The 23,887-nt window shown below is 44.2% G+C and overlaps 1 protein-coding gene across 1 annotated transcript; it reads left to right on the top strand.

Moving 5' to 3' along the window:
* The first annotated feature begins 966 nt into the window (after positions 1–966).
* LOC115088503 (GTP cyclohydrolase 1-like) lies at positions 967–23,473 on the top strand. Its single transcript, XM_029596764.1, has 6 exons — positions 967–1,382; positions 4,313–4,422; positions 6,628–6,683; positions 12,621–12,652; positions 14,312–14,396; positions 21,123–23,473. The coding sequence occupies exons 1-6, from the start codon at positions 1,088–1,090 to the stop codon at positions 21,247–21,249; spliced, it is 705 nt and encodes a 234-aa protein (XP_029452624.1). The 5' UTR covers positions 967–1,087; the 3' UTR covers positions 21,250–23,473.
* The last annotated feature ends 414 nt before the right edge of the window (positions 23,474–23,887 follow it).

Below are 23,887 nucleotides of genomic sequence, written 5' to 3'. Positions count from 1 at the left end.
GATCTTCTTAGCATGGGTAACTGCCAGTTTCTTGTGGCCTGGTTTGGCTCTGTTGGAAACAGGATGCTGGGCTTGATGGACCCTTGGTCTGACCCAGCATGGCAATTTCTTATGTTCTTATGACTAACAGGTCATAGCCAGTGTTATTTATGCATTGCTTGATTTAAAATAAGAAAACTGTAAGTTTATACTATACTTCACTACTGTACTTGTCCCATTTAATATACTGGTTGGATTTACTATCTACTTACATTATATTAGTAAAAATGTTAATTACTGTTTTATTCTGGCGTGATGATTTTATCTGATCTATGCTGCCTCAAGTGAGAGGTTGTTTGGGAAGGGCACAGAATTGGGGTAGCGGGGTGACCAGGACCCTGTCTCATTCCCCACTCAGGTTACAAACCAGAAGACAAATCATATTAGTAAATATTATTTCTCATGTTGTACTCCCAACCCCAAGCACAGGGGTAATTCATAGTCCGGACCAAAGGGGGAGGGGGCACACTAGTGTGTAACAATCTGTCATGCAAACTTTAATGAATCAAGGCAGCAAGCATGTCTTAAAGCCTCTCAGATACCCAGATCCTTTTAGTTGTATATATTAGCTGTATATATATTATATTATATGATGTATATATTAGTATATACATCAGCCAATTATTGACTGCTGCTGCTTGGTGAGTGGAAGAGAACAGCACCATACTCGCATTTCCCACTTGCAGAGCACGGTTAACTCAGTTATCTGCTGCCTATTTCCTCCCATCAGTGTGTCAGTCAGCTACAGCACAGCCGCAGGGGATAAGGCCAGATGTGACAAAAGCCACTTAGGATGCTTCACCCTGGCCGAAGGGCTGAAAGACGTCATTTTGCTCTCTGGGCGTGGGTTCTTTCTAGTGAAGCAAAGTGGAATAAATAGATCTGACTTAGCATGGCAGTAGCCTGGGCTTGCACTAAAGACCTGTCACCTCTACCTGCTGCACTGAAAAACCTGTCCGTTGTCATTGCCCACCTTCGGCACTGAAGACTGCTCCAGCCTCCTTCCTGCCTTCCCTCCCCCAGTCGCAAGTGAAAGAAACCAAGCAGCATGGCGTGCCAGACGGAGGCTGATGGGCTGAACTGTTACCACCGCAACAGAGAAGTGACCTGCACCTCTTGCAGTGGGTTCAGCAGCTTGAAACAGTCTGTAAAGGGGTGCACGTTAAAACAGTGCACTGTGGAAGAGCGGGAAGGGAAGAAGTTACTTGCCTTAGCGGATGCTTACTCCAGCATTCTGAGGGGGTTGGGCGAGAATTCAGAGAGGGAAGGGCTGCTGCTGACTCCCGGCAGGGCTGCAAACGCCATGCGCTTCCTCACTAAAGGTTACCACGAATCTATCCATGGTAAGGAGTGGTTTTATTTGATTATCCATCTGTCAGTACGGGAAGAATTCGGTCATGGTGCTGCATGAATTTTTGTCCAGTGCACGCTCCCTTTAACGCTGTGTTGAATGATTAAAGGCTGTGGCCAATAATTGCCATTCCACAGAGGCTCAAATGATAGAGAATTCTTGAGATTTTTCTGATATTGGGAGTATGTTAGATGATCATGGTTTGCTTTGTTCTTTTGCCACTGACAATGTGTTTTAAAGGCAGTTGACTACAGCAAAATCTGACGGTTGTAATAATTGACGCACAAGACTTACTTTGGGGGGGACACAAGGCCTCAGCGTGTTATAATCAAGCTTTCTTACAAAGGAGTTTGTTACAGCGATGGGCCCGCGATGTTGCCGTTTGTATGGCCTCTGCATTTAGCACACACATGCACCCTCTCAAGTCCTCAAAAAAAAAACAAACCTATGTTCTCATCTCATATACATGTAGACAGCCTAAAGGATCTCATCTAAAGATGATTATTTCATTTGTTACAGGGGGAACAGAAGTAGTAGTATTGTGGGTTTTAGCACCCCCACGAGGGAGCCTGAGAAGATGATCTCTCAGAGTACATAAACTCCTGCCACCATCTTAGGGTGCAGATCTTTCAGTTATCCCTTGTAGGGGGCATCATGTCACTATGCTGCTCCCTGTTTTATTTGCTTTTTCTTAGGGAAGGACCTTGGGTCTATAGAGTTGAGACCTGGATTTAGAAAAGTGGAAAGGGTACCTTTGCCTAACTTTAATATGTCTCCTTGGGAACCTTTTGCCTTTTGGAGGAGAAAGTTTGTCTACCCTTCCTTTCTCTCTTTTGATTTCCCCTTTTTCTAAAGGTTTTATAACCTGTCTGAATATCCTAGGGGCTCAGTATGGTTTAGGGAAGAGGAGTGGTGTCTCTCAACCAGAAAGCATGGATGGACTATTGGAAGTCCTGTGAAGGCATGAATCTGGGTTCATTCCTGGGGAAAAGAAGGAGAAGGAGTAGAAGATCTGTAGCACCCATCCAGTGTTAACCACATCCACATCATCAAGATGTTGTATGGAGGTACCATTCAGACAAAGTAAGAAGAATGGCTGAACAACTGGACTAAGATATGAAAAATGGGACTTTGCTTAAGTACACTTAAAATTTGGAAAAGATTATCCTATCCACCAAATTCTGGAAGGAAGCTCCAAAACTACCTCATTAATTGGAATGGATCAGGAATAAGACATATCAGTTAACATTAGTAACAGGATACATTAGTGATTATTACTGCTGTATACAAGAACATTTTATGTTGAATTAACTATGGAACAACGCTCCAGGCCTAAAAAGTAATCTATCCGCCCAACAGGGAATTCTGGACTTTCATAGAGGATTAACATCAGGAAAGAACTTTGCCAGCTTAAACCCTAAATGAGGTGTGATCTTTGGGATCCCGTGATGGGATGCTAGCCCAGGAGTGACATACAACTATAGAGTTATAGAGAAGGAAGATTTTCACCCAGTAGAAAATGGGGAATTTGTCTTGACCTGGATTTTATGATCAATAAAGACAACCAACCAAATATATTATAGGAATTTTATCTGTAATGAAGTAGTATGATTGCTTTGCTAATCCACTTGGATATGTAGAAATAAAGGTAAAGAAACAAGCTGTAGGTGATTCACTTTTTAATCGGCTCATAAAGGCTAGTCACAAATATATTAATAAAAAGGTACCACTTATAACTTGTTTGACCTTTTATTTCTAGGAATTCTTTTAAAATGTGGTTTAGAGCTGGCCCAATGGCTCCACAGCAATTCTACATGCTGCCATGCAGGGGAACCTGAGTTCATAGTCCCAATCCAGGACTCTGCTCCCTGGGCCAGCTGGGGATGCTGTAGGGTAGTATATACGGCCCCCAGATAGTGGGTAGTTTTGGCCATCACCCAACAGTGACTACAGCACATTCTAAAGGGAGTGGGCTTGCACGATACCTTGTCAAAGCCCGCCATCATGTTGGCCAGCTTATAGGAAGAGAGAGGGATATAAAATAGGGGTAAAATACCCCCACTAGTTGTAAATGAAGGCTCATGATTCCAGTTTCTACTCCCATTCTGATTGAGCTAGAAAGAGGCAAAGCAGCAGGTGTACAGAATCCCATATTCCTTTTTACTTTTCTCTCAGGATTGACCCCCATAGCTGGAAACTCTTTGGGTTTAATCCAGAGCTCTGGGACTTAATTGAAATTAGTAGATCAGAGACATATCTGAAAATGGCAGGTGCCACACGTGAAGCAGGTGCTGGAACTGCAGCAAGATGGTGTACGAAGCTCCTGTCAGGTTTCCTCGGAGGCAGTAGAGATCCTAGAGCAGTGTGGAAGCCAGCAGATAGAGCAGACACAGGCAGAAGAGAGATTGCATAGGGGGGTAAGGAGGCTCCATCTAGAGTGTCTTGGGGAGCTGGGACCAACAGGAGAGGCCTCAGCCTGGAGCCAGGATCAGATTTAAAATGGAAAGGGAAGGAGCCTGTGCTAGGAAGCTCTGAATTACTACTTATGCCTTTCTCTTCAAGTGCATCATAATTGGGGCAGTGGTATGAGAAAGGGGAAGGGGATCTAGTGCTGTCATATATCAAAGGAGAGCAACATGGATAACTTATCTGCAGGGGTGAAGGAGGTGGGGGGAAAAAGAAGATGAGAGAAAGTCCACGCACCACCCCCCTTCCCCACCCCTTCCCTGTCTATCAATCTACACAAATATCAGGGTGAGTAGAATTCAGGAATATCAATCCATTACTTTTTTTTTTTTTTTTTTTAAATACATGTATTTACCTCTCACCAGCCTGCCAGTTGAACCTCTTGGGTTCTTGCTATCGTGTATATTGGCATGACGTATTGACTTTTTTTCTCTTGTTTTTGGTTTGTTCTTTCAGACATCCTCAATGATGCAGTGTTCAATGAAGACCATGATGAAATTGTGATTCTTAAGGATATTGATATGTTCTCCCTCTGTGAGCACCACTTGGTACCTTTCTATGGCAAGGTAGTTAATCACAAGACAGATTGTATTCCAGTTATTTGTTTTAATTATTATAATTCTGAATTCATTGACAAAAAATGGGAATAGGCACTGGAAAAATAAGGAGACCTGCAATCAACGCATCCGGTATTACTGCAACATTGCAACTAATCCTTTGCATAATGTGGGCATGCAAAGGAGCCAAACCTCACTATACATCTAGAAATAGTCCATCTTTTGTCTGCACAGGAACAGTAACTTTCAAACCAGCGCCCGGGTGCATATATATGCACACATGCCAATGCATGCTGAGATAAACGGTCATTTTATAACATATGCACGCATATACGTGTAGGCTATAAAACAGCCTGGCTGGGCGCTCATGCGCATCAACTGGTCGATTTTAAAAGCCCTTCTAGGAGATACGTGTATGACTCGGCCCAGTGCGCACCGTACAGATTTTAAAAACTGTGCAAGTACGGGCATATCTCCTGGTACGCTCACAAATCAAAAAGTTCAAGAAAGGGGCGGGTCATGGACCGGCCAAGACTTTAACGTGAAGTCTGCGTGTAAGTATTTACACGCACAAGCATGCACTGGGGTCCCCTACTGTGTAACTTTACTTCTGCTATGGACAGCATGAAAGTACTAAAATAACAAAAACTAGGCTAATCAGTGGGGTTTTAAGGGTCAGGGCTAATAGGGTAAAAGGGAGGCAAGTTAGCTAGGGGGTTTAGGAAGTCCTCTCCTTTACTGGGGTGAACTGGGAATGAACTAGGGAAGCAGGTAATTGTGCTGGCGTGCGTATCTATCTACTAAAATCCCCCCCCCACTTACACAATCAAGGCAGCATTTGTGCACACGTGCAAGTCAACAAAATGTCGTGAGTACAAGTATGCACATATAGCTGATTTTCTAACAGGCACATGTATACGTGAGCCAGCAAACGTGCGCATGTGCATGGGTCTTAAAATTCACCTCCAAACTTTTAGTGGATGTGTGCATAGTTGTGTAAATGCTACTTCTACCGCTTAGGTCAGGGAATTTTAAAAAGGGCATTCGTCCATGCCATTGCCAGTTTAAGCAGTTTGTCCACCAGTTTGCCCTGTTAACAACTGGGTCCTCAATACCCACCCTGGTTTGATAGCGTACATTCCCCCCAGTTACCCCAGACCCTTTAAACCCCTCAGAAACGGCTCGATCATTTTATTACTTACATGTCCTCTATAGCAAAAGTAAAATTACGCAGCAGGGGACCTTGTCGTGTGCTGGGATGCGTAAGTATTTACGTGCACATCTTTTGGCCAGGCCCCAAAATGCCCAGGCCCTGCCCTCTCCCCTTTTTGGAAAACTTTTCAGATGTGCGCACAGCAAGTTTTAAGCGCATATCTGAGTGCTTTTTAAAATAGGGTCGGCGCTCGTAAGCTCAACTGTATCGCTCATCCCTCACGATTGATGTATGCACCAGGCTTTTAAAGTTCATGTCAATGATCATATCATCTCTTTCATTGTGGGACATCCATAGCCCATTACTTTTTTAGTGTATAAAAACTTGACTGCTCTTAGGGCTCTCATTGTATCAATTCTTATCAGAGTGAGAAAATGATTACACAATCCAAAATGCTAGAAAAAAAAATTACAGCACCAGGAGTTTTACTGCATTCCTCATGCATTTCTGCTAGGGACCTTCATCTTTTGGTCTGTGTAGCCTTGACCGTGTCGGCACTAGGTCTCACTTGAGCAGACAATGGTGCTTGTATCTTTGCTGCAATGTGATGTAGACAGACCCCCAACTACATACTAGGTCAAAACCAATTAAACAAAGTAGCTAAGCTGCAATGTGAACATCGCTCGCTGGGGTTTCAAAGGTCACTGTTTGTATTTGTGAAAATGGTTCTTTTGCAGTGCTGCTGCCTTATCAAATACTTAACTATTTGCACATGCAGTTCATCTAAAATGTCTTGTGCCTTTAAAAACACATTAAGTATCAATGGTTCACATTTACCAGTACAGTTTGTATTTAGGACTGCAAGAAAAAAGTCATTTCCAATAGCCATAAAATTGTTGTTTCTGCTTCCTAAGAAAATGATTCCAGCTATTCATTATCTGCATCGTTCCCAGACATACTAGTTTCTCAACAGAATCTTACACGTTTGACTTGTGTTATAAATGATTCGCAAGAGCGTATTTTCTGCATATTGTTTACCACCACTGTTTTTCTTTCTGTAGGTACATATTGGCTACCTTCCAAGAAAGAAGGTTGTTGGCTTAAGCAAGCTGGCAAGGTAAGTACAAGCAAAGACCAAATACACAAAAGCTTTATTTTCCCAGAGACACAAAATGGGGAAAAAACCTTTTAGTACATCTGACCCTCTCAATAATAAATCTGCATTAATTGGATATTAGACATGTTACCATTATTGATATTATTATCTATTTTATATTATATGCCTATCCAAGATTATAAAATATTTGTCATTATGATTACAATTTATGAATCCATGTAAACTAAAGTGTTACTAGTCCAACTAAGTAAATCTACTTAAATGACCCAGAAGAGCAACATATGGAAGTGGAGCACTAAGTACTAGGAAGTGAAGGTTAGCCACTTGCTCATAGCTGCCCTGTGAGGGTGAAAGGAATCTGAGCCTAAGTCTTCAATCTTTACCATTCTGTGCTAACCATTAAACCACACTGTGACTCCAAAAACGGTGTAAGCCTTGCATAATGCAGATTTCTCCACACTGTTTCCCATCACAGCTCATGCAGTCTGCAGAGCGGAAATACTTGATAGCAGCATTTCAGGATTGCAGAGCAGGGAGTGGGCTGGCTTGATGTTCATCATTGGACATCATCTTAATCTTCCTTCTTGACCCTATCATAAGAAAATAAGAAATGCCGTGCTGGGTCAAGTCAAGGGTTCATCAAACCCAGTGCCTGCCTGTCTCCAACAGTGACTAATCCGGATCTCTAGAAAATGCCTGGAAAAACCCCATAGAGTAGATCCATTTCTTGTTGTCCACTCCCACGGATAAGAGTTAATTTTCCCAAAGCCTACCTGGCTAACATTTGTTGATGGACTTTTCTTCCAGCAACTTATAGAAACCCGTTTTGAACTCAGCTATGCTAGAAGCCTTGCCCACATCCTCCAGCAACAAATTCCACAGCTTAATTGTGCGTGGAATGAAAAATACTTTCTCCATTTTGTTTTAAATCTTCTACCTGTTAGTTTCATGGAGTGTCTCCTAGTCCTTGTACTATTTATTTGAAAAAAATAAATAACTGTTCCCTATTTATCAGTTCCACCCCACTCATGATTTTATAAATTTCTCTTATCATATTCCCTTCTAAATCATCTCTTCTCCAAACCGAGGAACCCTAACCTGTATAAGCCCCATTCTCAGTGCAAGCATTTAGCTGAGGAGCATACTCCACACTAGGGCTCAGTCCCGGCTCAATCCTGCAAACCTGGTGTGGATTCTCCAAAACTGGGAGGAATCTTAACCAAATGGTGTTAACTAAGGAGACACATGACAAGGCAAAGTGCTAAAAAATTAAAGTTTGTTTTTTTTTTTTTAAACTTTAACAAAGCATCCACTTTGCAAGAGTAACTTAGTATATTACAATATTAGGAAAAAGAAGAAAGAAAATAGTTGTTACTGTATCCATTGGACCCCAAGCATGGGGGAGGTCAGCTCAATCAGGGAGAATCTACAAGAAAAAACAAATAAGTAGAAATGGCCTAGCTTAAAAAAAAACCCCACAAAAAAGGCCCACCACTATACTATATGGATGATTCAGATCTCACAGATGCAGATAACATCATTTCTTTGGAATCTAGAAAAGCTTTAAGTTGTTCTGGTATCAAGAAAACAAAATTAACATTATTAAACGTAACTATACATTTACATGTGTTGCGCGTCCCGGCCGTGCTGGTGCCACGACCGGGCCCGCTCACCTCGAGCTACCCTCCGCAGATCCCGGCCCATCCCGCCTTGCCACGGCTGCCAGTTCCCGGCGTCCCTGGCGCCTTCCCCGGGCGTCTCCGGCTTCTTCCAGTGCTCAGGCCACTCAACAGAGCTCCCGCAGGGGCTCTGCGTTCTCGGCATCCTCGATCCCGCCCCTAGGCGCGCACGCGTCCAACACCCAGTCCTTTAAAGGGCCAAAAGCGGGAACCTCGGCCCGGGCGCCTCCTGATGACGTCACCTGAACTCCAAATATAAGTCGAGGCCCTTTCCCCAGAACCTCACCTTGGCAAACGGGTCATCACCCGAGTGAAGCTAGTTGCCGTCCTTGTTCCTGTGCTTGTTCCAGTGTTCCTGCATTCCTGTGCCTGTTCCAGTGTTCCAGCGTCTGTTCCTGAGTTCCTTCGTTCCTGTGTCTTGTTCCACGTTCCGCTTCCCAGGTAGTACCTCCTCGGACTGATACCCAGTAGTGACCTTGGCTTGCCTCTAACCTTGCTTGAACTGATTCCCGGAACTGACCTTTGCTTGCCTTTGACCACGTTTGGACAGATACCTGGAACTGACCTCTGCTTGCCTCTGACCACGCTTGGACTGATACCTGGAATTTACCCTTGCTTTGGCTGACCACCCTCGGACGGATACTCTGGCTTTGACTCTTGCGCTCCATTCAGACACTCTCTTTGCTCCTCCTGCGACCACCAGGTCCACCTGCCTTGAAGCTACCTGAGGCCTTCCTCGAGCTAGACCACTAGGTGCTGCCTACCCTGCCCGGAGAACCTTCAGTTCCTGTTTCATACCCGTGATCTCCGGTACTCTCGGTTCCGGTCTAGCTCGTTTGTTCATTTCCAGTCGCGCACCTCTAACTCTTGGTGGGTACACCTCTCTGCTACCTCTCCGGGAGACCCCCAGAGGCTCACCTAAGCCCAGGCAGCCCGGGAATCCAAGGGCTCAACCCGAGGAGCCCCCGGGCCGTTATTGGTGAAGCTCCAGCTTGCCTCTGTCTCCTTGGGTGCTCCGCCTCCTGGCGGCAGGCGCCCTCTGGGATCCCTCAGAGGACTGTACCAATCCTGTGCCAGACCAAGGGTCCACCTCCAGCGCAACAACATGGATATCTCAAAAAGAAGGATGGTCGGATAGCTCGGGTATCCTGGCGTAAGGCCAGGAACTATCTTCTTTCTTGTGTGGACTTTGCCAAGTGTGGAAATATCAGGAATTTCTGGCCCATGAATAAAGCATTAGATTTCTTAAAATAACTTTTCATAACTGCACTTAGGTCATTTTCAGAAAAAAAAAAAGATATTAAAAGTGTGGCTCTTTCCAATTTCTCATAATTAGACAACTCTACAAAGTCAGTAAGGTTAGCCATATCTACAGCAGGTGTTGAAGCTTGAGTAAGTAAGCAGAATGGTAGAAAATATACTTTATCCAAGGGGGGGGGGAGCTGAATCTGAAGTAAATTCCAAAATTTCTAAGAAGTATCTTTTCAGTATCAAACGCGGAAGCTCTCCCACTACACTTGGAAAATTTAGTAGATGTAGATTTAAATGTCTCAACCTGTTTTCAATAAATTTCACCTTCCTGTTTAAAGAACCACAGTCCTGGATTATAGAAGCTTGAGCTCCTTTTACAATACAAATCTCTTCTTTAAGTTCTTTAAATTTTACAGAAGTTTCCTGCTGTTGAGAAATGTTATCTTTACAAAGATTATCCATTTGTTGAGACAAAGAGTTAATTTTAGAAGTGCAGTCAGAAAAAGCTCTACCAAAGGTAGACAATAAGGTCCCATAAAGATTCTAGTGTTACCACTGCCGGTCTCTCTGCTGGAAAACAAGCTCCTCCAGAAGGCAAAGTCTCAACAACAGACTCCCACCTTCCATCCATCTCAGAGGGAATCTGGTCAGATCGAAACAAACCAGATTTACTTTCTGGGCTCAACATGGACTCATGCACAAGAACATCCAAAGCCGCAGCTCCCTCGGCCTCCCCAATGCGAGCAATCATTTCGGAACCCCTCGGTGAGGAAGACCCTGCGGCAAGGTTTCGCGTGCAGCAGGCAGCAAGCGATCATCCACGTGACTAAGCAATGCCTCCTCCAAGGCCAGAGTGAGCTTTCCCCCATTCACCGCAGGAATCGATTTGAGTTCCAACACATGGGGCCATTGCCAAGCATTCCTGGATCTTCATCTGTCCGGTTAAAGGTAGGGATTCTGACGGAAAAGATCTCACCTTCCCTTTCCTTTCCGATGGCATAGAAAGAAACTAGCACAGACAATCAAAAGGAATTCAGCCGAGCAATGCTGGCGTTTAAGCCATCTTGGCCCCTCCCCTCTAAAAAAAAAATTAAGGTTTTACTGACCAGTTCAAATAAAATAGTTATGAGTAGTACAGACTATAAAGCATTAGAATCCACAGGCAGGTACTGATTCGCTCTTGGGGTTTAAGGCTCTCTTGGACGATGGGTTTCCAGCATCACAAGGACCCCTCTTGGTGCCTGCTTCTCCAAAGCTTGAATCTCTCCTATGTACGCTTCTTTTTCACTCCTGGACTCCTGCAACACTGGATAGGCAACTCTCTTCCTGTTCTTTCTACATGTCTGTCTGTTCACCTCCGGACAACCACCTGATACTCATTTCTGGCTGGTCCTGTGTAGATCTTCATTCAATTTGAACCTTGATCAGGGTCTTCCTTCCCCCATAGAAAGACAGACCCAGAGTGAGAGGTTTACTCCCTCAGAACATGGATAATCTTCACCCCACTAATGAAAACAACAGAAGCACTAAAGTATGAGAAGCACCACCATAGGAACAGTGTGTGTGGCCCTTTTTATTACACTATAGACTACGGAGCAACAGGCACAAAGACAGGTTTTATCCCTTTGTAAGTTCTTACAAGAAGCAATGCCCACAGGAATAGTGGACACTTGGTGTGATACTGGTGCTGCCGAGTGAGTAGGTCCACACCGACAGCTGGTGGAGAAGACCTGGAGTGGGCCGGACTGATGCTTCACCTATACCAGGTTGAGCCCTTGGGTTCTGGCAGCCAGCAGTTCTTAGGTGGATCCATAGAGATATCCGAAGACAAAAATCCAAATCCGGGTGAGGATTAAGACAGGCAGCAGACAGCAGCTGCGGATACCAGGCCAATGGTCCCAGCAGGTGGCAGACAGCAGGTACGAGTATCAGGCCAGAGGCTGGGGCAGGCAGCAGCCAGAGCAGAGTCAAATCCAAAGGAAGGGGTCAGGTCTGGGCAGCAATCAAGGAAGATCCGAGTCCAGGCCAGGGTCAGAATCCAGGAAGTCAAGCCAAGGGTAATAAGACAAAGAAGACAAGGAATCAGACAAGGGACAAACAAGGCAAGGAGGGAGTACGGCACAAGACAAGAACTACAGGAAGGAAGAAGGCAGGGAGCAAGACAAGAACAATGCAAAGACTAACAAAACTCACTGGGACTACAGCACACTGGGAGACCTATTGCTGAGGCAAGGAACCAGTACAGGGCTTTGGGTTAAGTAGGGCTGGCAGGTGATGTCATCAATGAGCACCAGTCCACTTCTTCCTGCCACTCTGCTCATATCACGTGCACACTTACAGGGTGGTTATGTTGCAAAAGGACAGCGCCTACTCTCACAGCCAGCGCATCAGTTTCAAGAATGAAAGGCTTGGATGGATCCAGGCGGTGTAAACATAGGTCTCGGGTTAACTCCACTTTAAGTTGCTCAAAGACTTGAATGGTATCTGCGACCTAATTTTTGGTGTCCACCCCCTTTTTAGTCATGGCTGTAAGGGGCGCTGCTATCAAGGAATAGTTAGGAATAAATTGCCTATAGAAATTGGCAAAGCCCAGAAAGCACTGTAGGGATTTTAGACCCTTGGGCTGGTGCCAATCCATGATGGCCTGTAGCTTGTCAGGATCCATTCAGAGGCCTCTGTGAAAAATGATATATCCTAGGAAAGTAAATTCTTCCTGTTTGAAGTCAGCTTCCCATGGGCCCAATGTTCCAACAGTAATTTGGAAAAAAACAAAATATCATCCAGATAGACTACTACATGGGAGAAGAGCAGATCTCAGAATAGTTCATTAAGCATGAACTGAAATAGGCGGGAGTGTTACACAATCCGAAGGACATTATCAGATATTCATCATGCCCATCTCAGATGTTAAAGTCTGTTTTCCATTTGTTGTCTTCACAAATTCTAATTAGATTGTAGGTGTTTTAAAGTGGGCAAGGGATTTCTTAAAATATGTCATTTCTTTCAGAATTGTTGAAGTCTACTGTCGAAGGCTGCAAGGTTTGTGTGTTTTCAATTAACCTAGATTAGAGTTGTGTCAGGATAGTAAACTGGAATTCTACATGGTACTTACAGAAAGCAAGTGCTGCTTTCCTCAATAATAAGCTAACAGGGCCAGATTTGCATTGTCAGCACCCTTAGGCAGCGGGGAGGGGGGATAAAAGGATTACAACCACCCCCTCCCTAACCCTCATTTCAGATACAAGGTGGGGGTTGTTCAAGTCTCAGCCATTTACCTAAGCCGGTGCTGTGCTGTCTCCGCACCGCGGCAGCAACAGCAACCTAAAAGAAATTCAGTACAAGGCCCGCAGCCTACGGCTGCACGCTCAAGGCCCTGCCCCCTCTTCCCATATGAGCTTCCAGTTACTATGGAAACCCATGCAAGAGGAAGGGCCATGAGCGTGAGGCAGCGGGCTGCAGGCCCTGTGCTGAATTCCTAGGTTGCTGCTGCCACCCCTGTGCAGGCTCAGGACAAAGCTGCTTTAGGTAAGCACCTGGGAGGCAGGTCCCGATAGAGCATAGAAGCAGAGGCAATGGTCTGGCACCTATCAAAATTTGGCACCAGAGGCAGTTGCTTATGCCTAAATCCAGGCCTGTATTCTAAGCTTATACTAGATTTTTTCCCCCCACTCATGGAACAAATAGGAGGGAAAAGGAGACATACACACTATGTACTAAGGCAGAAATTTGTATCTCTGGTCACTAGCTACTGAGGACTATATATAGTCAATTAAAAAGCTGATCTACTTAGTTACTGTAAGTAGCCTCTGTTGGTTGCCAGGCAGAGGCAATGACTGAAATGGGCATTATTGACAAAACAGTCACAAACGTTTTAGATTCAAGTTGTGGATTTATACAGGTGGGAAATAGGTTACCTGATGTGACATAAGTAAAGACTAGAAATAAACAGAAATACATATTTTCTTTGATAGGGAACTTTAGATGTCAGTTCCAAGCCATTGTTAGACAGATGCTAGACCTTGTAGCAGAAGCTAGAAGTAGTGCTTGGTGCTTGCAGAGTGGCCTTACTGTTTTGTGAATTGTTCAAGTGCCAACACATGCATCAGTTTATAGAAAAAAACATAATAGGTTGTCATCCTGCAACAAAGCTGCAAGTCCTCAAAAGTATTTTAATGGAAGCTTATTTTGATGCTTGCAAATCAAAAGTGACCAGGGGCCGAGATTTAAGGGAACTTATTGTATAGCTGTGAGCAGGTTCCGAGGTAGGATGGCATGGGGAAAGTGGGTATACTTGCTTTTGAATAAATTGAATAGTAATATTATGTTACATTTAAATTGTTGGAGCCATGGCTTTGTCCATCCCTAGTGAGAGTGGAGTATGGCCAAGTTAGGCTGTCAGAAGTATTTTTTATGTATTTGCATATTTATTTGAGATATAGATTATTGTATTCTATTATTTTCTCTATACTGTTTATTAAGCTCTATTGTCTTTTTAATTATTTTAAATCACTTTGGGTTGTTCTTTAGTACAAGGAAAGGGGTCTAATAGTATGAAATAACATAACTTTGAAAGTCTAATAGCCAGATCTTTAGAAAGCTTAAGTTTTCCATAAGTTTAATAATTATTAATTATTTAGTAAAAAAAAACCATTGTGGTAATTGTATTCTGATGCTTTAAAGGAAATAACTCATTTTCAGTCCAGGAAAGACTTACGAAGCAAATTGCTCTAGCAATCACTGAAGCTCTGAAACCTGCTGGGGTCGCTGTTGTTGTAGAAGCTGTGTAAGTACCTATAACGTAGTTTGTTTTAAAATAGTAATTGATGATGATAATTACTGCTGTCAGCAATGCATACTTTCTTTGTAATATAGGTTTATGAATAGAAACAAGTTTTAAAGGGAAAAATAGGTGTCTGAGTAGGGTTGCCAACTGGCTCCACTTATTCAGAACATGTTACTCCAGCCCTGGTTTTGCCCCATTATGTGCAGGGACTTGTAGTTCTGATTTCCCTATTGTGGTCCCCCTCAAAATAAAAAAGCAAGACTACAAGTCCCTGCATAGAGTGGGATAAAACCAGAAGAGGCAGTCTGTCCCAAAAATCCAGAGTCTCAAACCTCTGCTGTAAAGCTACTGGTAATATTTTCGTGTATTATGCCACAAAATAAGGACCAATTGTAAAATGAATGAAAAGTTTAAAGTGCCACAACTGCATACCATTGTGCTAATGAAACTTAGAAGATGGTGTCATGCTGACAGCCAATTGGATTCAATTTCCATTTGGCATTAACTGACATAACAGTCACCCAGACATTTTGTCATAATCGAAGGCTGCAGGTTAGATGTTCCAAAAACTCAGCAAATGTGTTTGAAGTATAATGTATTTCCTTTGAGCATGGGATATGTTCTGAAATTATCTTATAGAGAATATTAACTAAGAAGAAAGTAATTCTGTAGGGGAAAGGCACAAGAAGGGGGAAAATCTGTACATAATCCCTGTCCTCCACCCACCCCCATGCTAATCTCAGGGTGAAGCACAAGTCAGAGCTCCCAGGTATTACTACTGCCCTTGCATAGGTCACTGGAGAAGTCTCGTCTCAATTAGTATATTCAGTTTTGGAGGACATAACCTTTTGTAAAGACATTTAAAAGGATGGACGCAGTGAGAGACGGGATCTGCCATGCACTGAAGGAAAGAAGGGATATGACAGAAATTTTCAAATATTTAGTAGGATATATAAAGTACATCAGGTGCAGTTTTCATTGAAAATCAAATTCAAGGACCATTGATCATGATGTAAAGTTGGAGAAAGGAATGCAGAGAGGAAATGCTTCTTTACTGGTAAAGCAATAAATGCCATGCATGCCAACCAACAGAGTTGGCATGCATGGCATTTATTGCCATGACATTCACAAATCCATGACAGAATTTTAGTAAGGGAAGGAGAGATATGGAAATTTACATGTTCATCTATCCGGAACAGTAGTGGCCCAAAAAGGTTGGATAATATAGCTGACTTGCACAGAGCAATGTTATTTTCACAGATAACACACAATTATTCAAAGTTATTAAATCATGAGCCAGTAGTGAGAAATTGCAAAAGGACCTTGTGAGACTGGGGAATTGTGTTGGGGAAAGTGGACCCTTGAGGCGAGATGAGGTTGTTGCTACCCCCGGGGGGCGGCCCCTGGAGGTCCTCGTCGTCGTCGGGTGGCGGTTCTGGGAGAGAAGACCCAACAGGACCTTCACCTATACCAGCCCTTGTTCCCCGCAGGTTGAGCCCTTGGGTACCGGGGCCGGCAGGACATAGGCGCGGGTCTTCCCAGGCGTGGAACCAGTAGGAGAGGATAGAGGCAGCATCGGAGGAGTCCAGGTGTAGAGGCCGGCAGCGATCAAGCAGAGGGGAACTTTCCTGCCACTGGCCCTTTAAAGCCCGTGATTCAGCACATGCGCACGCCTAGAGAGGAAACCACAAGGAGCTGGAGTTGGCAGCATTCGGGGGAGCAATCCTTGGGCAGAGTCGGTGGCTGGGAGCAGCGGCGGCAGAGCCAGGTCTCTGGCTGGCGCAGGTGAGGGGACCCGGTCGCGGGCCAGCACGGCCGGGGTGCCTAACATATTGGTCGTCTAATGAGAGATTATATTTAATGTGGACAAGTGCAAAGTGATGCATACAGGGAAGAATAAACTACAATGCTGGGTTCCATATTAGGTGTCACTTCCCAGGAAAAGGATTTTGGAATCATAGTGGACAATAATTTGAAATCCTCAGCAGCGGTCAAAAAATAGAATATAATGTTAGGAATTATTAGGAAAGAAATGGAAAATAACTCTGGATTTCATAATGCCTTTGTATCGATCCATGGTGCCACCGCACCTTGAGTACTGTGTGCAGTTCTGGTCACCACATCTCAAAAAAGACCTAGCAGAATTAGAAAGCATACAGAGAAGGGCAACCAAAATGGTAAACGAGATGGAATGGCTCCACTATGAGTAAAGGCTAAACAAGTTAGGGCTCTTCAACCTGGAGAAGAGACTGCTGAGAGGAAATGAAACTCTAGGGAGGACGACTCAGAACCAACATCGGGAAATATTTCTTCACGGAGAGGGTGGTGAATGCCTGGAATGCCCTTCCGGAGGAGGTGATGAAGACTAAAACTGTGAAAGATTTCAAAGGGGCATGGGATAAACACTGTGGATCCCTAAAGCAGTGGTTCTCAACCTTTTTCCTATCATGACACACCTGACAGGCCACGCTCACATGTGACACACTGCTCATTACAATTCATGGCAGAAATAAAAAGTAAAGGTCCAGTATTATTTTTATTGTTTAAAATGACAAGGAAAAGATACATATTCTGTCTCAACAGAAATTGCATAAATAGTAAACATCCCATACCAAAACAGCACCAATTTCCAGCACTTAAACAGTAACCACCTTACCTAAGAAAAGGCAACACTGAAAATATTACACCAGGCCTTAAGACACCAATACATCTCCTATTAGGAAAACGGACCATGTCAGGCTGCTACTACACACCAGCAGAAAACCTCACCTAAATCACATGTGCTGACCCTCACCTAACAAAGAATAAAGAGACCAAAACGCATAACTAGAAGCATGCAGACAAAAACTGAATTAGAAACCGCAACAAGCCAGAGTATCTATGTGCAGTGTAATAAAGGAAGAAAAGAAACATTACCCATCCTTATAAAACAAATCAAGAAATATAAAATCAGTAGCAGTAAAACCATACTAACAAAAAGAACAGATTATTTCGAAACAGCTGATGAGTGGAATATCCAATAATTAAAAACTCATATAAAAAGTTTCTAGATACCAATAAAATATTTCAAAATAGCAGACACAAACACCCAGTATTGAAAAATAAGGATACATAAAGGGGTAGATTTTCAAAAAGCGCGCCTTATCGTACTTTTGTTGGCGCATCAGGCGCAAACAAAAGTACGCTGGATTTTAGTAGATACGCACGTAGCCGCTAAAATCCTGGATCGGCGCGCGCAAGGCTGCCGATTTCGTGTAGCCGGCGCGCGCCGAGCCGTGCAGCCTGCCGCCGTTCCCTCCAAGGCCGCTCCGAAATCGGAGCGGCCTTGGAGGGAACTTGCTTTCGCCCTCCCCTCACCTTCCTCTATCTAACCCACCCCCCCGGCCCTATCTAGACCCCCCCCTTACCTTTGTCGGGGGATTTACGCCTCCCGGAGGGAGAAGTAAATCCCCGCGCGCCAGCAGGCCTCTAGCGCGCCGAGACGGGACCTGGGGGCAGTTCCAGAGGGTGCGGCCATGCCCTCGGACTGCCCCCGAAATGCCGCATCCCGCCCCTAATACGCCGCGCCGATCGGCCCCGCCCCTGACACGCCCCCCTCGAAAAACCCCGGGACTTACATGAGTCCCGGGGCTCTGCGCGCGCCGGTAGGCCTATGTAAAATAGGCGCACCGGCGCGCAAGGCCCTGCTCGCGTAAATCCGGGCAGATTTATGCGAGCAGGGCTCTTAAAATCCGCCCCAAATTTTTTTGCTCTGCATACCTGGGAACATTTGATATCCAGGTGTCCTGAGATTGTTTTGAATTAGCAGGAGGAGGGGTGGTTTGCTTGGAACTTTCTCCTCTCTCACACTGGCTCTCAATCACTCACATATACACATGCTTTTTCTCTCACTTATATAGGCTCTTAATTACACATTTACACACATGCTGTCTATCTTTTCACGCTTACACACACAGGCTTTCAATCACACACATACATGCTGTCTTTTTCTCTCACACAGAGACTCTCATTCACATGCTTACAAACATGCTCTCTCTCTTTCTCTCATTTACACACAGGCTCTCAATCACATACTCACATGCTCACATGCTCCCTCACCTAAACCAGCTCTCAATCAAACACAGACACACATGCTCTCTCTTTCTCTCATTTTCACACAGGCTCTCAATCACATACATGCTCCTTCACCTAAACCAGCTCTCAATCACACACAGACACACATGTTCTCTCTCTTACTTATACACACAGGCTCTTAATCATACATTCACATGATCTTTCACTCACAAAGGATCTCAATCATACACACATACTCTTTCACACAAACAGGTTTTCAATCACAAACTTACACATACAGGTTCCCAATCGTAAACTTACATTCATGCTCTCCCTCACAGGCAGGCTCTCAATCACACACATACTCTCTTTCACATATACAGGCTCTCAATCACACACATACTCTCTTTCACATATACAGGCTCTCAATCACACACAGAGGATCTCAAACACACAAGCTTGCTTATTCACTCTCTCCCTCCCCGGAACTAGCAGCAGCAGCAGCCTCCTCCCAACCCTAACCTCCTTCATTTTCAGCCCTCACGCGGAGAAAGGAGTCGCATCAGCCGCGGGGGTTGACGTTCTTCTTCGTTTTTCTCAAAGCCGCGCTACTCATTCCTCAGGCCGCATCTCTCTTCTGTTCTTCGGGCCGACGCTGACCACACTAACATGGTCTCTTCTTCCCACGCATGCACCCGCTGCTCACCACTTCCTCTTCCGGGCCGCAGGGGGGCGGGAAGAAGAGGCCATGCCGGCGCCGCTGACTCCAGCTTTTCTGCCACGTTCCACCTGGGCTGACAGCATTTTAAGCGCGGGCGGAGGAGGACCGGGAAGTGTGGCGATACAATTGCGTGTTCTTGGCGACACACTGGTTGAGAACCACGGCCCTAAAGGCTAGAGGATGGAAATGAAGAAAAGAGTGCATGGGGGTAACTTGCTGGTGTGGCGGTTACTACCCTTAACCAATAAGCCTTCAGTCTGTTGATGCAACTCTATCATTGCTCTCTGCTTCAACGGCAGAGGAAAAAGAGGAAAAGGGGAATTAGATTCAGACAGCAACCAACAAGACATTGAATTGTATGGTCTGGGAAACCAAATAAGCATGGGGGTAACTTGCTAATGCGACTGTTACTACCTTTAACCAATAAGCCTGAAACTTTTGATGCCACTCCAACATTGCTCTCTGCTTCAACAGCAAGATGTATCGGGGAACTGGACTCAGGCAGCAACCAACAAGGGTCCTGACTTTGACAGTCTGGAAAACATAAGTTTGGGGGTGACTTGTTTGGCACGGCAGATTCTACCATAAGCTTTCTAGGCAGACTGGATGGACCGTTTGGTCCTTTTCTGTCATTATTTCTATGTAAATTATAGTAACTACTTGATCCTTTGATTTTTACCACACTGCTGCAATTGCATTGGATTAGCAACATTGGTCCTAGAAATACAGATACTTTTGGAAAGCCAGTACTAGAGAATACTTCTAGGTTCTGTAGCCATACTGTGCAATATCCTAAAAGTACACATGGCAAGTAGTAATACCCTGCAACATGGAGAGGGTAATTTTCAAAGACATTTCCTTGGGTAAAAATTATTTTATCCACAGAAATGATCTTTTTACAAAATTGCCTGTCCAATATGTGGGCAAACGTACGCACATATTGCCTGTTTGCACATCAGTTTATATGGACTTAGCAGAGGCATTCCCAGGGATGGAGTTGGAATTGGGGGGAAGGGTTTGGACTTACATGCATACGTTTGGACTTTCCAACGTATGCATGCAAATTTTACCAAACTTTTCTGCGCACATAACAGCAGGTGTAACTGTGCATGGGTAAATTTGGTAGGATAACCTTCCAAGCAAACTTAAGCTCGTAAGCCCGCTTTGAAATTCAGTGTAGCTTACAAGCATTGTTGCTGCCTAATTTAAGCAGGCTCTTCTAAAATTACCCTCTGAAAGATGCTACTGTCGCTCACTGGTTTTGAAATTCTTTGTCATTACCCTGAATTCCCTTGGTCGCCTGAGAGCAGTTACTTTAATAAGAAAGTCACATACTTAGCGGATTTCACTGGTCCATTTTAGCAGTGACGCCACAAATGACATGCATAGTGCATGAATCAATTAGCTGCCAATCCACATCTGAGGTAATCTGTGACAGTGTTTCAAACACAGCCGCTCCCTGGAATTTGAGGACTAGCAGGGGAGCAGCTTAATTAATTAAAAAAATGATGACTTAGCAGTAAAATTCTAACTGATAGGAGGCCAGTTATTGCTATTTGCTGAGGTAATTTTTATAGAGAGAGTTGTGCGCAGAGCACACAGCTCTGCTTTCATAGCCTGGGCTTTTATGGAAATCTCATCTTCTCACTTTGAGGCAGCCACTTTGAGGCAGCCTGGATGGTTACTTCTTGCTGAATCCATAGAAAATAATTTCCACTCCAGTGGCTGCCTTGAAAAACGCAGCCTCCGCTGAACGGGGTTTGCAAAAACTGAAAATCTTGTAAAGACAGCTTATAGCAGGTGTGATTGGGACAACGAATCGCCAGGCATTGTATGGCTGCTGGTGTTAGAAGCAATATCCCAAAGAAGTGATTAATAAATGCAACTATTTAATTAAATAAATAGGCTCAGGTTTCATCCCTGATTAACTATCCTGATCTCTCTCCCTCCAGCCACATGTGCATGGCAATGAGAGGAGTCCAGAAAATGACCAGCAAGACAGTGACCAGCACTATGCACGGAGTCTTCCGGGAGGATCCCAAAACCCGAGAAGAATTTCTGTCGCTGATCAAAACTTAAAGCAGCTGGTGACTACACGTGAAAGAATGATCAACGGAGTCAAGTTATTGAGCAATACATCTGTGTGGGCAGGATCTGAATATTTAGCATATAGCGCATATTTATTTTTCCCAAAGCATTGGAGATGACCCTATCCTTGGACAGTGAGGAGGCATGGTGTGGTCTACCTTTTGGTTTTGTTACCTATGATCTTTGCACTTATATAAAGAAGGAAAAAGAAGCTAAGCGGCTGATGGGAGAGGATAATTTAGTTGATTTGAAAAAGCTTTAAGTTACAATTTGAAAAGGCAGAATGTCCCAATGTATTAGGGGGGCTGCACCACACAACCCCCTGGACAGCAATCCAGAACCTAAAACCTTATAATAGTGCATTTTGAAGGGTACAGTGCCTCTACTGCCCTTACACTGACATGAGCCAATATTAACAGCAACTCAAAACTGAAAGACGAGAGCTCTGTCAGAGTGGAGTTAGGCTCCTAAATTGGCATTTTGAACATTTATTAGGGCTGAGTTCCTGAAGTTAGGATCCTAAATGGCAGGGGAAAAACGTTGGAAGTCGATATTCAGTAAGCCAGTGAGTAGACAAGCTATCCAGCTAAAATCTTTGGGATAACTTGTCATGGATATGCCCGTTAAATCTATTCGCCTACAGTTATCCGGCTACGTATATCTGGTTAAGTGGCAACACTGGAGGAGGGGAAAGGTTTAGTGTGGGCCTGTACCCCCTCCCCCCCCCCCCCCCCAATTTTAACAAATGGTCCTGCCGGTTCACAAACCCTCAACCCACCCCCCTACCCCCAAACCGTTAAAAAGTAAACATTGTGGGGGTCCGCAAGTCAGACCTCCCCCCCACTTCCCTTACTCTTCTTGTTTTAATACAGGCTCCCTCCTGCCTCTGCCCCCACCCTCCACCTCTTTGTCATTATCCCACTGCCCACCTCCCCTCCCCACCCTGGACAGCACAAACCCCAGCTGGGAACAAGGTATCCTCTCACCTGCACCTGGTGCTTCTAGCCTTGCTCTAAGGGCAATGCTGTTCCACTCCTCAGCGGTGCGGGGGGGGGGGGTGACAAAGAGGTGGGGAAAGGAGTGAGCCACATTAAAAAATTGCAAGGAGGTGGGGGCCCCAACCTGCAGACACCACCACAACATTTTTCTTTTGAACAATTCAGAGAGTTTTGAGGGGGGTCACTGGGTACAGGGGAGGAGGTGATCGGGCCACAGGCCTGCACTACACCTTTTTCTTTTCTCTCTCAAACAATGCCACGTAACCGGATATCTTTCGAAGATATCCGATTAAGAGGCAAGTTATCCAGCCGCACAAGCCGGATAACTTAGCCAGAAAGAACTGAAAATCGGCTTAAGTTAGCTGAGTAACTTAGGCCCATTCTGGAATGCCTTTCTTTATCTGGCTAGATTTTAGCCAGATAATGACTTTTTCAACTAAAATCTAGCCAGATAAGTGGCTCAATATTTTAAAATTTGCTATTTAGCTGGATAATTAATGTTATTTGACTAAATGCCATTGGATATTGACCTCTTAGATACTTAGCATTGATTTCCAGCACTAAGCACTTAACTTAGAAGCCTTAATCTAGACAAAGGAATAGCCGGCCTAAATTTCAAAACCTAAGTTTTAGGATTGTCAGCTGAAAATGTAGGTGCCTATTTAACTTAGGGGCCTAACTTAAGTCCCTAAATTTTGGCACTCAGCTTTTTTTTGGAATATCAGTTTCTCATTAGATAAATCTCCTCAGAGAGGGCTCTCTCTTCCTTGTTACTACCAAAGTGCCACTACTGCAAGAACCCTCAGTCAGCCTACATCTGGATAAAGTATTGTCTCCATCAAGGAAAGTACAGAAATGGTGCAGTAATACTAATCCTCTGCCCCTCCACCTGGGGAAGGAAAGCAGTTTGCATACATTCGATTTCCAAATGGCTGTCTGCACAAATAGCGGGTGCAAAATACATGGCCACTTTTGCCTCGTGACTGTTACACAAAGTAGAATTTTGTAAGAGCCTGAAGTGTGTGCATACTAGCAGTGTTGCACATAAATGTTGAAAAAAAAAAAGGTGTGGTTTACGGGTGATCCGGGGCAGGGTCAATAGTATGCGTACAACTTAGCATTTGGTAAGCAATATACACTAGAGATGTGAATCGTTTTTTGTGTTCATGTTGTTCTTCGTTTTTTAGCCGCCACAGGAAATGTAGTTTTTTTGCAGTTTGGGTCTTTTTTTTTTTTTCGTGAAAAATCTTTTTTGAGTTAGTGTGTGCTAACTCCCCGTTAGTGCGCGCTAACAAAACGTAACAAAATCTAATGGTTTTTGTTAGCGCGCACTAACGGGAAATTAGCGCGCACTAATCCGAAAAATGAATTTTCGCCAAAAAACGGGAAAATCCCATTCAGTTTTTGGGCTCCCCGAAACATGCCGAATTGGACAATTTCGTTGAAATTTTCCAATTCGGCAAAAATGAATGCACATCTCTAATATACACACATTTATTATCAAACTCATAGGCCCGTTTTTACATCTGCTAATCGAGTCCTGCACAATAAGAGTCCTGAAACATCCTGTCCATTTGGAAAGTCGTGGTCATAAGGAAAATCCTATACTTCTTATATAAAATATTATATTT

This window comes from Rhinatrema bivittatum, chromosome 3 (genome assembly GCF_901001135.1).
Source record: "Rhinatrema bivittatum chromosome 3, aRhiBiv1.1, whole genome shotgun sequence".
NCBI lineage: Eukaryota > Metazoa > Chordata > Amphibia > Gymnophiona > Rhinatrematidae > Rhinatrema > Rhinatrema bivittatum.
The sequence above is the reverse complement of the archived record's forward strand: the minus strand, read 5'-3'. Positions and strand labels throughout refer to the sequence as shown.

Bases quoted from the DNA above. Each gene is read 5' to 3' on its own strand.
- LOC115088503 (XM_029596764.1), top strand. From the start codon at position 1,088: ATGGCGTGCCAGACGGAGGCTGATGGGCTGAACTGTTACCACCGCAAC. The intron at 6,684-12,620 runs GTAAGTACAAGC...CATTTCTTTCAG, and splicing joins GGCTTAAGCAAGCTGGCAAG to AATTGTTGAAGTCTACTGTC. The intron at 12,653-14,311 runs GTTTGTGTGTTT...ACTCATTTTCAG, and splicing joins CTACTGTCGAAGGCTGCAAG to TCCAGGAAAGACTTACGAAG.